The sequence below is a fragment of the Oncorhynchus clarkii genome, chromosome 10, assembly GCF_045791955.1.
Source record: "Oncorhynchus clarkii lewisi isolate Uvic-CL-2024 chromosome 10, UVic_Ocla_1.0, whole genome shotgun sequence".
Lineage (NCBI taxonomy): Eukaryota > Metazoa > Chordata > Actinopteri > Salmoniformes > Salmonidae > Oncorhynchus > Oncorhynchus clarkii.
The window spans coordinates 13,153,371-13,169,226 of NC_092156.1; the positions used below are offsets into that span (position 1 = coordinate 13,153,371).

At 43.2% G+C, this 15,856-nt stretch overlaps 1 protein-coding gene across 1 annotated transcript in view; it reads right to left on the reverse strand.

Moving 5' to 3' along the window:
- LOC139418023 (serine/threonine-protein kinase 10-like) overlaps positions 1-15,856 on the reverse strand; it is a 58,091-nt gene that overhangs the window by 17,437 nt on the left and 24,798 nt on the right. Inside the window, exons 3-8 of the mRNA XM_071167112.1 lie at positions 14,791-14,839; positions 12,938-13,087; positions 11,150-11,222; positions 8,892-9,086; positions 8,358-8,439; positions 1,850-1,990 (exon numbers count right to left, since the gene is read on the reverse strand). Of these exons, the coding sequence (XP_071023213.1) occupies positions 1,850-1,990; positions 8,358-8,439; positions 8,892-9,086; positions 11,150-11,222; positions 12,938-13,087; positions 14,791-14,839 (690 nt within the window). The remainder of the gene's footprint in view (positions 1-1,849; positions 1,991-8,357; positions 8,440-8,891; positions 9,087-11,149; positions 11,223-12,937; positions 13,088-14,790; positions 14,840-15,856) is intronic.

Sequence of the window (15,856 nt, forward strand, 5' to 3'; positions counted from 1 at the left end):
GAAGTTGTGCATACACATGGTCTGGGATTTGTGTGGCAATACACACACTTTCCCATCAAATTCAAAACGTATAAATACCAACCGTTGCAGGAAAACTAGCGCACGCAAGGTTTAGTCTTTTTTCGCACGCACGTTCACACACACCTTTGATAAATGAGGCCCCAGGCCCTGAGAGGGCTATTCACAGCCTCTACACTCCGCCAATGCACATGCTGTGGGTTCCTGCGCGTGTGCGTGCGTGCGAGCGCAAAGGAGGTCTAAGGTTTCCTGAAAGATGCACTCTCAGGCCTCGAGTTTCCCTCTGGGGCGGGGGGGTTTGTGTTTGTGAGGTGAAAGCAGTTTGGAGCGTGTGCTGATTTCAGACTGCGTCAGCAGCAGCTATAAGACTAGAGGACAAGACAGACAGCTGGTATACTGATGAGCTAAGCTTATCAAAAACAATAATGAAGACAACTGCTAGGGTCCACCCAAAATGACCGACCTGAAATTACCTCAGGTCCATATCACATCATATATATGAATGACTCATTATCACTTAGAAATAATCCAACCAGTCTAATGTTGTTAACTTCGTTTTAGTACAGTTTTATTAGAAAAATAAGGTATATGTTAACTTAAAGATAAAATCTGTGGAACAGGGGTCATGTCAAACTTTGAATAAGGAAATTGTCAAGAGGAGAAGCTAAGGCGATATTTGTGCCGGTGTGCAGGACAAATAGCATGTATTTTTAGCGGTGGGTAAATGGGTGTGTGAAAGCATGAATTCCGGTTTCTGTTCCTTTGTTTGGCTCCAGTGAGTTAGTGTCCTCAGATTTTCTCTCACTTTCTAATTCGCTTTCCCCCTATACATGCATAAACCACAAACCCATTAGTCGATCACATGGCAAGTACACAGAAAAACTTAACTAGAAGTGTTTGATCAATAGATCTGATAGGATTTGAATAGTAGATGTTTTAGGGGCTGTTTCCCTGAAACAGATTAACCCTTATCCTGAAAAAAAAAAAACATTTTCTATGCAGATTCTCCATTGAGGTTGTTTTTACATCCTGGATGAGGCACAATCTTTGTGTAAGAAATTGCCTTTTAGTGTTTGAATAGTGGAATGACCATACAAAGAGTCCTCATCATGGTCATAATGGCAGCTGGGGGTCGATGTCACCCCGGGAGTGTGCGACTATCAGTATGTGCAGAATGTGCTCGAGTTTGTGTGCGTTTGTATTCTATCATCTCAGTGTGTGTGTGTGTGTGTGTGTGTGTGTCCTCGGCCCCATCTCAGTCTGTGTGTGTGTCCCCTCGGCCCCATCTCAGTCTGTGTGTGTGTCCCCTCGGCCCCAACTCAGTGTTTGCACTCCTAACACCACAGACACACCCCCACACTTCAGTGAGCGCTGTCCTGACCTCCCCTGCTCAGTCAATACACTCCCCAGTTAGAGGGTAGACCACACACACACACACACACACACACACACACAGGAAGCTGCGGATTGTGGGGTTTAGGGCGTGCTAGCAGAAACATTCTGAAGTCAGCATACATAGAAACTGTCAAAAGTTGATGTACTGTAATTCTATACAGCCGTTATTGTACGTAGACATTAAGATGACATTGCTACACACACCCTCCTTTGATTTTCCTCCCATTATGATTGGTAATGAGATTCATTCTTGGTTGAATAAGCCAAACCACTTTGAGATCTATTGTATAAGGCTAGTATGAAACAAGCATTTTGCAACAATTTGTGTATGTGACCAATAAAATTGTTATTTGAGATTGTTAATATCGCTCTTTCTCACACAAATGATAAAGAGGGAGATGAAGACACAGTAGAGAGTTGGCAGTAAAAGTCTTACCACTGGGACTGTGAGCTCAGCGGTGTCATCCTCCTCTCCTTCCTCTCTATTGTCCTCAATTTCCTCCATGACTTCAGCCTTCGCCTCGGCAACCAGCTCTTGCAGGGGTCTGTTAGTCTTCACCGAGCAGACAAAGGGGTGCTGGGGGGCAGAGGCAAGAGGGAGTCAGGACAACCATGTTACAACCCAAGAACATAGAACAGTGACCGGGGGCATAGAAAGCAAAGAGGAACTTTCACTGAAGGGAGAAACTTAATGTGCCACCTGCATCGACCCATGGCAAGAATACCAGAGACCAGGGTATGAGCTCACCCTGATGAAACAATGAAGAGTTTATTACCCCAAATTCACATGTGCTTATGATACCAAGTTCCTAGATTAGACAGAGCTAAAAAGAGAAGAATAATTTAATTAGAGTGAATGAATATGAGCTGGCTTAAGAGGGGATCATTTGACAGCCACAAACAAGGCTGTGAAAAGGTTCAGGTAGCCCAGAGAAGATAAAAGAGAAAGTAATCCATTATTCAGGTGATTTGCACCACAGGTAATTTAATTGGCCCAGCTGGTGCAGGTAGGCATGTGAGAGGAGACTGGCTAAGGCGCAAAGGGACACTCTGGGCTGCCTGAATCTGTGTGGTAGCATTAGCAATAGCTTTTAACTTCTCCAATTACATAAAATTAATCAAGTCAGCAATGAGTCAGGGGAGAACAGAGTGCCAGCTATCACACAGGTGACAGGAGAACGCCAGGCAAAGTGCTGTACTTGAACACCACACAGCAGTGTCTAGGGTATCAAATAAAACAGTGAGAAGTATTTTAAAACAAGTCAATAAGACTTAGGGACTTCGCTCACTGGAAATCCAAGAGAAATGATAAGACATTCTAAAACACATCACTTCCTGGGTACACGGTACCTCTCTATAACTATTATAAAAACCACAAGCTTGGTTTCTGCTGAGCTGAACAGTGAGTCCTTCTACACCGCAGCCCCATTCTGAGACCCAGCACCTCGGAGTAGGAGTGCTGATCTAGGATCAGCCCTCCCCCGGTCCATGTAATCTTATTCATTATGATCTAAAAGGCAAAGCTGATCCTATATCAACACTCCTACTATGGTAGACTCTGCCCCTCCGACTTCAACATGTGTACTATGACATCTGAGCCCAGACAACCAGCGCTACACTAAGCCAACGTACAATGGGTGAAGAAAGCAAACGGCTACAGGGGAGTGCCTCACCGCTGTAGCCTCTCTCACCCAGGCCTGGCCTGGACTGCTGATGGGCCACGGTGTGTCAAATGCTTTATTGTCAACCAAATGGCCCAGAGGTAGAGGCACAGAATGGCTGAAGTTACTCCCAACTGCTGGTCCAGTTAGAATTTGGGCATGGGTAATCTGATCCTAGATCTGTGGTTAGGCCAAGATGGTCCCCACCAGATCCACCATCACGGCCGTGGGGAGTTAAGTTACTTCATCATGTGGTTGTGTAGACAACATGTATACAACATTCCTCATATGGGATGAGGCGACCATGGACATCAAATCGTTATGTCATATGCGCCGAATACAATACTTACGAGAACCTTTCCCAACAATGCAGTTCAAAAGTAAGAAATCTAAATAATATACAAATAAATAGTAAGAATAAAACAACAATAAAGAGACTATAAAAGGAGTACCAGTTCCGAGTCAATGTGCAGGGGACAAGGTAGTTGAGGTAATATGTACTGCACTGTCGTAACTAGAAGCACAACATTTCACTACACCCATATTAACATCTGCTAACCATGTGTATGTGACCAATAACATTTGATTTGATGTATGTTGGGGTAAAAGTGACTAGGCAATCAGGATAGATAAACAGAGTAGCAACAGCGTATGTGAAGAGTGTGAAAGTGTGTCTCTGGGTGTGTGTGGCGTCAATAAGCATGTGTGAGTGTGTTGTGTGTGTGTGTGTGTGTGTGTGTGTGAGCGTATGTAGTGTGTGTGTTCGTGTGTTGGAGTGTCAGTGTAGTATGTGTGAGTGTGTGTGTCGAGTCCAGTAAGTGTGCATAGAGCCAGTACAAGAGAGTCAGTGCAACTAAAAAGGGGGGTCAATGTAAATAGTCAGGGTAGACATTTAATTAACTGTTCAGCTGTCTTATGGCTTGGGGGTAGAAGCTGTTCAGGAGCCTTTTGGTCCCGGATTTGGCTCTCTGGTACTGCTTGCTGTGCAGTAGCAGAGAGAACAGTTTATGACTTTGGTGGCTGGAGTCTGAGAAATTAGGGCCTTCCCCTGACACTGCCTGATATAGGAGGTCCTGGATGGCAAGGACCTCTGCCCAAGTGATGTACTGGGCCGTACGCACAACCTTCTGTGGATTCTTACTGTCGGATGCCAAGCTGTTGCCATACCAAGCTGTGAGGCAGCCACTCAATATAATCTCAATGGTGCTGCTGTATAATATTTTGAGGATCTGAGGGCCCATGTCAAACATTTTTGGTGACTGTGTGCTGTTTTCAAGGGATTGTTAAATACATTTTAATTATTTAGTTCTAATATCATCACCTCTTGAAGAGCAAAGTCAGAACTACACATTTTCGATTATTCCATGCAAAACAGCTCCATCAGCGTTATATGCCTACAGCAAGTAAAATGCATGATTTTAATGATCAGTAAACATCAATTGATCATGTCATTTCAGTTGCGTGACAGTAGCCAACATTAATTGGATATTTGAGTGATATAAAATAAGTGAACTATACCTGACTAGTAAGTATCAGTGTAGTATGATACAGTAAGTTCATGTTCATTTCCCCATCCTTCATGGGGGAATTAAGCAGCAGAAGGGCCCATTTGCCCATGTAACGTTACTTTTTGAGCCAGTTTGCTACAGCAGGAAAATAATCCTTCAACAACAAGAAATGTGAATTGTTATGTGGATTATAATTCATGGATTTTTTTGTAGAGGTTGACATTTCAAAGTGGAAATGACAAACTTTAGAAGCCTTTTTAAAACTTGAATACACTAGTTTGCATTTTCTTAAGTGCAGGAAAACCCTCAGCAATAAAAGGGTGATCAAATTAAGACCCTACATATATAGCTGATAATGTTTACTTTACAAGCTACCGGTAGAAACTTTGTACAGTTGGCTAAACATAATGGTAAGTAGACCTAATGTACTGTTTTCTCCAACCAACGTAGGCCTAACTAGTGAAGTTAGCCTACATCATCCCCTTTTCAACATTGTTAAATAGTATTTAACCATGATTGCTGCAGACAGATATGATAAGCTACATTGATTGATTGACCATGCCAATCAAATTTGGGGCTCCCAAGTGGTGCAACGGTCTAAGACACTGCATCTCAGTGCTAGAGGCGTCACTACAGACCCTGGTTCGACTCAAGGCTGTATCACAACCGGCCGTGATTGGGAGTGCCATAGGGTGGCGCACAATTGGCCCACCGTAGTCCAGGTTAGTGTTTGGCCGGGGTAGGCCGTCATTGTAAATAAGAATATGTTCTTAACTGACTTGCGTAGTTAAATAAAGATTCAATTCAAAAAATTAACTCGCTAGCTAGTAGACTGATCCAATGAACCGTTGCATTACAGTTCAAAATGTTGTATAAAGTCTGCCCAAATGTGCCCAATTGTTTTTTTGATACATTTTCAAGTACACAACTGTGCACTCTCCTCAAACAACAGCATGGCATTATTTCACTGTAATAGCTACTGTAAATTGGACAGTGCAGTTAGATTAACAAGAATTGAAGCTTTCTGCCCATATCAGATATGTCTATGTCCTGGGAAATTCTCTTGTTACTTATAACGTCATGCTAATCACATTAGCTCAGGTTAGCTCAACCTTCTGGTGAAGGGGACAACAATCCCGTAGATGTTAACAAGGGATAAACTAGATGACTATATCCAAATTTTGTTTGATTTGCTTGCCATCTATAATAGTGATGACAGAAGTCTGACTGACAACTTTACCAGAAGATGTCGAGCCCTTTCCAAAAGCCTAATCCCTGATGAAGCAAGCTAAATGAGCATTCGCTAGCTAGCTACCCTCACATATCTGAAAATGCATGATAAATTGAGGTTTACTGATTGCCCTATGACTCTGATGGAGCTAAATGTGAAATAATTACAAAATGTGCAGTTCTGACTAGGGTTGGAAACTTCACGGGAATTTCCAGATATTTTCTGAAAATTTTCCACGGGAAGGTAAGCCTGGGAATTTTGTTTAATTTCATCATTTTTTTTTACTTATAACAGTGAACCTTTTTTTGTGGGATACAGAAGGCAATTATAGGTCTTGTGGCATATTTTGGTTAATCTATCCCCAATTCCATGGAATTGCAACCCTCTGCATGCACAGTGCCCATTGGGGTGGTGGTGTCATGATGTTTGACAGTCTCCTGGAGGGGAGGAATCTCTCCAAGAAATGGCAATATCACAGTCTGCCAATATGGACAGCCCCATCAAGAGGATCCTCCTGGATTATGTGTTTTGGGAAAGAGCAGTTGCCATTGCACAGATTGAGGGAGACATCCTGTCTGATGTTCAGACTCTGCTTGCAGATGTAAGAGAAGAAATCCGCACTGCGCTACCCACTTCACTGTTGCTCCAAGCAGAGGAAACTTCAGTTCTGAAATACATCAAAAAGTGTGATGACTTCTGCCTGAAGCCCTTACATTCCGCAGCGTACATGTTGGATCCCAAGTATGCTGACAAGAGCATCCTGTCTGGTGCAGAGATCAACAAGGCCTATGGTGTCATCACTACCGTGTCTTGCCACCTTGGCCTGGATGAGGACAAGGTTCTTAGCAGTCTGGCGAAGTACACTTCCAAGCAAGGGCTTTGGAATGGAGATGCAATATGGCAGTCGTGCCAACATATCTCACCATCCTCCAAATTCCACCAACATCAGCCGTCTCAGAGCGCAACTGGTCCTTGTTTGGGAACACACACACACACACCAAAGCACGCAACAGGCTGACCAATACAAGGGTTGAAAAATTGGTGGCCACCCGGGCAAATTTGAGGCTTTTTGAACCTGACAACGAGCCAATTTAGGAGGTCCAGGGAGAAGACATGGAAGCCTGAGAGGAAGACAACCAAAGCTTTAGTTTCTAGACTATCATTTTACAGATGCATGTCGAAAACGTTTTTGGGAGCAGACAAGTCGAACGCTATTGTGACGTTTTCTTGATAAACTATAGGCTGTCTCATCTTCATCGGTGATCAGGCCTGCCACCATCGTGTCATCATCAAATTGAATGGAGTTGTAGGTGAACTGGGAGTACAGGAGGGGACTATGCACGGACCTCTGAGAGGCCCCCCCCATGTTGAGGGTCAGCGTGGCAGATGGGTTGTTGCCTACACTCACCACCTAGGGGCGACCCATAAGGATGTCCAGGATCCAGTTGCAGAGGGAGGAGTTCAGTCCCAGGGTCCTTAGCTTAGTGAGGAGCTTGGAGGGCACTATGGTGCTGTGATAACATGCCATAACAGAGAGGGGGAGAGAAGAGAGCTACAGTCACATTGACTAGACTTATGTTTGTCCCCTGACATAATATATAGCACATGGACATCGTCCAAGTTTTCACTGGAATAATGGATGTAATTAAACTGCCCTCTAATTAGATTTCAAGTCTGTCTATTAATTAGTGATACACAACACGAAGTAACCCCAAGGCCTCCTCCCCCTGTCACAATGTATGTCAGGGTTTACCAATTGGCGGCCTGCGGGTGAATTCATTTAGCCCCCCAAGTTTGCTGAGCAAAAATGTTTTTAGATAGATATGTGATTGTATATAAATGTAAGAAAGGTTTGAAATTATTATGTTTTAGTCAAATATTATCTGTTCTGGCGGTCAATTTTCAGTTGACAAATTATTTGTAATTATGTTCTGGCCCCCTGACCATCCACTTGTCTCGCGGCTGAATCTAGTTGATGATCCCTGATCTATGTCATGAGTCACAGATGGTGCGGATGAATGCTGTTCAATGGGCTTATTGCCATCAATGCCATCTAACCGGGCTAGAAACATAAATATGATAGCGATCAAAACCTTCCGTGCAGCACTGAACACGACCACTCCCATCTCCCTCTAAACTTCCAGCAGGCTTTGGGCTCTGTAATTGGCAAAGGGTGGAGAGAATAAGGAGAAATCCCAAAGCGCCATTAGTTGGAAACAGGAATGCAAGTTGCTAGCATTACCCTCTGCTGTGGAACCCAGACAGGAAGCTGTGGCTCCTGCATTTTAATAGACACCTCGTCTATTTCCACGTTCTCTCTTGCCCTCTCTTCCGCACTCTCCATCTACCCAATGCCCTCTTTATGGTACTGCTCATTTGCCTATCGTATCATGTCACCATTCCTCTTGTGTCTGAAACAGCTGATGTTTTGGGAGGTTAAGATAGTGGACTTGTGAAGAGTGAGAGAAAGACAGAGGGAGAACGTCCTCATACATCAGAGCGAGGTATACAACAGTATATATAGTGTGTCTGAGGCTAGCTTACCTCCAAGAGCTGTGCGGCGTCTGGCCGACTCTCTGGATTCTTATCCAACGACTTTTTCAGGAAATCCTTAAACTCCTGTGACCTTAAAACACACAGAATGCCGGGAACATTAATCAAAGAAGGGAGAAGGACTGATGGGGTGGTGGTGATATTTTCACTAGAACTTAATGACACAGTGAGGCTAGAACGGAACAGATTCAGGAATGTGGTACACAGTTGGCTGCACAGCTCTGCAAGGTGGGTAATCATTACTTTAATCACGGCTATATTTCTTTCGACAAATAAAGCTTTCACTAGCAATGCTCTTCTCATCTGGAGAGAGCTCTCAGCACCTGGGGAGTGGGGGAAAAGGCCCGAGCTCTCGCATCTGCTGAGCAATGGAACACACCGCCTCATAAAAACGGATTAGAAAAGCCACAGCTTTACACACTCATATTGCTGTGTTCACCGGCTTCTGGCGGCTTAGTTTAAAGGACAGATGTAGACCCGTAGACCTCTCTGGCCCCTCCTCTCTGCCCCCTCCTCTCCTCTCACCACTTGCTGGGTTGCTCCAGGGTAGGGGGCTCAGACTTGGCTATCTTCAGCAGGACCCTCATGGGGTTGAGTTCATGATGCGGGGGCTCGATCTGGGCCAGCTCGATCAGGGTGATGCCCAGGGACCAGATGTCAGCCTTGTAGTCATACGGCGCGTCCTTCATCGTCTCACACATCACCACCTCAGGAGCCATCCTAGAATACAACATAGCACAATAGAGGATCTCTAATATGGTGGACAAATTCCCTCTGGCGTTTTAAGACAAAAAAAAGATTAACTTCAATGTTTAGGTTTCATATGATTAATCTGAAACGTCCCTCACGTTTATTGCTGTTGGCATATTGCAAAAGTTGTAAATACTTGTACACAGTTGTAAATAGTTCACATTCCAAGCTCACGGCCAATATTTGCATGTCAACACACTTTCGATTGAGCTATGTTTACTGACCAAGTGGATAGTAGGCATAATAACGTACTTTATCTGAGCTCTAGAGAGAGGGGTATGCAGTGTTTGCTTACGATCAAAAGTGACACGTTCCATAAAGAAATGGTACACTGTTAACAGTTATAGGCATATTTCTATGTTGTCCTGTTTATCAAGTGTTGGAAAAATAATCAACTGACTGGTTTTCTTGATCTGTAGTATTCTCACGGCAATCTGGTTTCCGCTCAGGTTATGGATGTGTCACTGCAACCATAAAGGTCCTCAATGATGTCACCATTCCCCTTGATTCTAAACAATGTTGTGCTGCTATTTTTATTGACTTGGCCAAAGCTTTTGATACAGACCATTCCATTCTTCTGGGCCGGCTAAGGAGTATTGGTGTCTCTGAGGGGTCTTTGGCCTGGTTTGTTAACAACCTCCCTCAAAGAGTGCAGTGTATAAAGTCAGAATATCTGCCGTCTCAGCCACTGCCTGTCACCAAGGGAGTACCCCAAAGATCAATCCTAGGCCCCACGCTCTTCTCAATTTACATCAACAACATAGCTCAGGCAGTAGGAAGCACTCTCATCCATGTATATGCAGATGAGTCTTATACTCAGCTAGCCCCTCCCCAGATTGTGTTAAACGCTCTACAACAAAGCTTTATAAATGTCCAACAAGCTTTCTCTACCCTTAAACTTGTTCTGAACACCTCCAAAACTAAGGTCATGAGGTTTAGTAAGAAGAATGCCCCACTCCGCACAGGTGTGATTACTACCTCTGAGGGTTTAAAGCTTGAGGTAGTCCACATACAACACCCGTTCTGCCAGTCACATTCTGTTAAAGGTCCCAAAGCACAAACATCCCGGGGTCGCTCGTCTTTTGCATTTGGTGCAGCTAGTGACTGGAATGAGCTGCAAAAAACACTCAAACTGGACAGTTTTCTCAGTCCATTCAAAGACTCCATCATGGACACTCTTAATGACAGTTGTGGCTGCTTTGCGTGATATATTGTTGTCGCTACCTTCTTGCCCTTTGTGCGGTTGTCTGTGCCCAATAATGTTTTGTGCTGCTACCATGTTGTATTGTCATGTGTCGCTGCCTTGCTAGGTTGTTGTCTTAGGTCTCTCTTTATGTAGTGTTGCGTTGTCCCTCTTGTTGTGATGTGTTTTTTGTCCTATATTTATATTTTATTTTTAATCCCAGCCAACGTCCCCGCAGGAGGCCTTTTGCCTTTTGGTAGGCCGTCATTGTAAATAAGAATTTGTTCTTTACTGACTTGCCTAGTTAAATAAAGGTTAAATAAATCTTTTTTTTAAATAAGCTTCAAATTCACAGCAGAATACACAATGAAATTCCATCTGTATCTCATTTATGACGCTATCGAACATTGTGCAACACCTGGGCAGGGTGAGAAGCTATCCCAATTGACATTGGATAACCTGCTCTGGTCAATAGTTAACTTCAACCGAACCATGCTTATTGGCAAACTAGCCAGGCCCAGCTAAAGCACAAGGTCCAGAATCAAACTAAAGACATGAGCTTTTCCAAGGGCCTTGTAAGGCTATGATCAAACTACACTGAGGAGTGGGCACTACTGTAAGGAATGCCATTATGCATTATGATATCAAGCAGAACATAGAACTGGTTTAATAGGTACCATGGGTAGTAGCAAGAAGATGTTTGACATCCAGTCATGCAGTACAACCCTATTCCCTACATAGTGCGTTACATTTTGACCGGAGACCAATAAAAGGTGCCATTTTGGACACAATCACTGGCAGTGTCGACACCCATTGTCATTCCCCTTTGTTTTCATGTGTATGTACTCACCAGTATGGTGTTCCTATAAAAGAGTCCCTTCTTTGCAGAGTTTTGGTATTTTGCGCTGACACGCCAAAATCCGCTGAAAGAAAACAGAACAGTTCAAATGTTTTTCAGAATTCCATTTCTTGGTAGAGAGAATGATTGACAGGCCAGTGTTATAACCTAATTTCTTCTTCCGTGGGAAGAATGTGTGTTTCTACACCATAAAACTGCCATGACATCAGAGACAAGACGCAAAGCTGACTGATTCAATTTACAGCACAGGGTATAACATCCCAAACAACCTTTCCATTTCCCCAAACATGATCCAGCACTTACAGAGATGTTATTTCTGCTTTAGCAACACATGAGTCTTTCTCAGAATATTCCCAGAGACCGCCTGGGATGAGACCAGGGCAATGTTAGGTCTAGAGTTCAGATTGTAGTCTTTTATACTGTTACTACCACCTTTATTTACTAAGCAAGACAATTAAAAACATATTCTTATTAACAATGAGACTACCTGGGGCAGCAGGTAGCATTGGGGTTAGAGAGTTGGGCCAGTAAAACGAAAGGTTGCTAGATCGAATCCCCGAGCTGATAAGGTAAAAATCTGTCGTTCTGCCCCCGAACAAGGTCGTTAACCCACTGTTCCTAGACCATCATTGTAAATAATAAATAGTTCTTAACTGACTTGCCTAGTTAAACAAAGGTTAAATAAAAACATTTTGGTCATATATTATCTTATAACCAACCGTTCCTTAAATCATGAACAGACTTCAGACTTCCCTTTGTAAGTATAGTGTCTGATTTCTGTTAGGCCTTGGGGAATTCTTTAGGGGCCAATGCCTTTTCAGTGATGGTTGATTTGATTTGAGAATGGGACAACCCTATGATCTAGGATGAAAATACTCCACTTTCCCCAGACAGCAGAGTATCTGTTGTCCGTTCCTGAGGAGCAGATCCAAATTCTACATCTATGGAGCAAAATGACAGGCCATGAGAACTGTACTGTACACGTCGGTCTTATTTGGGTAACTTTCCATTAGAGGCTCTCCCAATCATTAAAACAAAGCTCCGGAGTCTGTCCTAGTGAAACTATGTGAGGCACTGAAGAGGGCCTTGTAACATGACAAATCAGTCAGACTGTCTGAAGTTCAGACAGTGGGTTGGAAGTCACTGACAGCGGGAGTTCCCAGGGGGTCCTTAAAAGTTCACGGGCGTTATCAGGCTGCCCTTTCGAGTACAGTCCTGCTCTCTTCCCTGCTCCTCCCTTTCTCTCAGACTGACATTTATAAAGCTATTATAGGCTCCACAAAGCAGCCGTATAGTTTGGCAAGTGGCGATTCAACAAAAATCTGATAGACCTTTTGGACCCAAATCCTCAGCACACAGAACTTCAGGGATATTGAAACTCAACAGAATACTAGCTATAAATCACATGGAGAAAGAATTTATCAGAATGCCGCATTCCAAGACATCTCACATCTGATTCTTCCAAGATGACTCAGGGAAGGACTTTTTCTATCTGGGTCGATTTATGTGAACATTCCCATCACGCTCTGCTTTCCAACAAGATAACAGCCACTTTTTCCAAAGACAACCGTGACCAATATACAATGTCCAATGAGAAGTCGTTGTTGCTTACTGGAGAATTAATCCAAATAGTTTAAGACTGTGGATAACAGAGGAAGATTAAGGGGGATGGTTAGACCCAATTAGTAGAACACTGGTTCTAGCATTCTAGAGGTCTCCATGTTCTAGAAGAATACATTCTATGGGTAAAACAATGTGAGGGAGAATATAGAGACTCACCTAGCTTGATGTCTCCCTCCAGTGTAAGAAGGATGTTCCCGGCCTTCAAGTCTCTGTGGATGATCTTGATGCTGTGCAGGTAGACCAGGGCCTCCAGCATCTGTTTACAGATTACCTGTATCTGGGGCTCTATCAGGCCCCGGTCTAGCTCTGCAGATCAGAAAGAGGCGAGGACACCGGTTAGGGTAACGGACATCACTTTACACATCAACAAAAGTTTTACTTTAAATCCCCTCAAGAGAAGAAATGGTACAACCCATTTTTACTAGTAACAAGTCAGAACTCCACCGAAGGCAAGGTGGTTTATTGGGTCACCTGAGTATTTGCTATGCAGCAGATCGGTCTTCTGCCAGTACAATATGTAAGCAGTCTTAAGAGGTCACTGCCCCGAGAGCCGAGAGAGTGTAAATTGACTTTGAGAAAACATTCACATGCTAAAGCAGGCTATCTCGATTCTTTCTGTGTTTGGTTAGCTGTATTTGGGGCCAGCGACTGCTGTAGTAGAAGCTGGAGGGAAACTCCACAGTACAGTAGAGCAGAGTTCAGTAGAGTAGGTTATAGTTCAGTACAGTAAATTGTGTACTCAGATCTACTGAACAGTACATTAGACTATTTACTGTGCCATCTAAACTTGTGGACCCAACAGTTTTTTGTGAATACTATGATTTCCCCATTGCAGCCAATTCAATTGCAGACATTTCATTACTGATTTTTCTGAAATTCCATTACCGATTTGGTAACGATTAACTAATACCATTAACTAACTTAATTATTTGTCATTTGACAGCTCTAGTTGATGCATTTCTAATAAGTTAAGACTTTTTCTGGTAGATGATGTTTTCTAAGACTCCTTCAACAGTTTGACCAGAAATCATTATTACAGATTTTTAGGATGGAAAAATGTGTGTATGCACACACACACACACACACACACACACACATACATACATGCCTTAAAATTCAACATGCTCATATGAAGTTAACGTGTCGGTGCTCATCGGTCCTTTTACATGGAAACTACCAGGGGTCTCCTCTCCATCTGCGCTTAGTGTTTTGCAACAATAGCAGATCCATTACAGCGTGACGTCACTTGGCCTTGTTCGCCAATTATTTTATAATAAAGCAATATTCTTAAGAGCAACAATGCCTTGGCCCTTGCAGCTATGGCCTGAGGTATAGAATCTGAAACATCAAATGGAAGAGGGAAGCTTATGAAAGCAATGTTCTAAGGGAGAGAGCACAGAGCACATACCCATGAAGCACCACGCTGTCTACAGTACTGTGGGGTCTGGAATTATTGACACCCTTTATAAAGATGAGCAAAAAATACTGCATAAAATAAATAACACAAATACTGACCTATCTTGTACGCATTTTTGGGGAGAAAAGGTATATTATTTTATACTAATACAATTTCTCAGATAAAGTAATAAAAATCTCTAAAATATATGGGAGAAAAATAATTGGATCCCCTGTTTATAAATACTTCAGCACCCTCCTCTTGCATTGTGAGGATAATGACACTGAGCCTTTTTCTAAAATGTGTTATGAGATTGGAGAACATAATGAGAGGGATCTTAGAAAATTCCTCCATACAGAATCTTTCTGGATCCTTGATATCTTTTGTCTGCGCTTATGGACTGCCCTCGTCAGCTCAACATTGGCCTGTCGAAAGAACAATGCATGTGCAGAAAATACCTCATCTCTACTACAAAATATGGTGGTTGATCTTTCATGTTATGGGGCTATTTTGCTTCCAATTTAGCATACAACATAAGCTCAGAACTTGAATAATTTTTTGCTCATCTTTATCAAGGGATCCAATAATTCCGGACCCCACAACGTCTCCGTACCTAACATCGTTGCGTCCACGGCTCCTCCGGGGCAGAACTCAATCATGATCTGTGTGGACAAAGAGGAAAACAGTCAGTATTGTGATTTACAGTCTTATCAGGAAATACAAACTAAATACAAACTTCCTAAGAGGGAAGAGGGATTCCATGGAAAGTCACATTTTCTAGAGAACCATCAACATGACGCACTTTAAAGTCACAGGCATATGTTAGTAGCTATTGTTTGACTTTTACTGTGATCACTTCAGAAGCTTCCCAGAGAAAAAGGAAGCGGGGTAAAGAAAGAGAGAAGATGGATTACATGGAGGGGGGCTGAGAGGAGACGAGAGGGAAAGTCCAGAGAAGTGACAGGTAGTAGCCTAGCTGCCTTCAATCTTACTGAGATACACTGGTCTCTCTCTGCTGTATGGCCCTGAGAGAATGTCTGAAATCTAGAGAAGGGAGCGAGACAGGAGTTGTAGGCAGTAAGGCCTCTTGGAACTCAGATAACCTATACAATAAAAGACAGCACATGTCAGCAGCAGACGCCTGACGCTGCCCAGTCACCAGGAGATTAACCAACAGCTCCCTTTCTAGTCGTACACTCCTGTCTCTGACATCTGTGTTGAAAGCCCTCTCAATCACTCTACAATGCCTCGTGTCGCTATAGGCGATTCTCACCGTGGCCGTACAGAACAGCACTACAGTCAGTGTGTGTTTAGCGATGGATGCGATAACAGACTGTCACTGTAACATAAACCAAATACCATCCCTGCCAAGGTGAAACAGCAAGAGCTGAGGAAAGGCAGAAACAGAATAGAAAAAAAGCCCACTGACAACAATCCCGTGCATCTGCACTGTCAAAGGCTATTTATGAACGAGTAATGCAAGTCAAAAGGGGGCCGAGCACAATAAAGCCAGAGTAGAAAGGTGTTTTGATCATATTCCACATGACTTGAGGGTTGATGGGGTACAGTAACTTTAACATACCAGCGTTGTTTAAGGGATTCTGAGAGCACCTCAAATTTTCAAATAAGTGTGTTCTCGCGCACGTGCATGTTTCTTTATCCAAGGCACTCAGATGGCT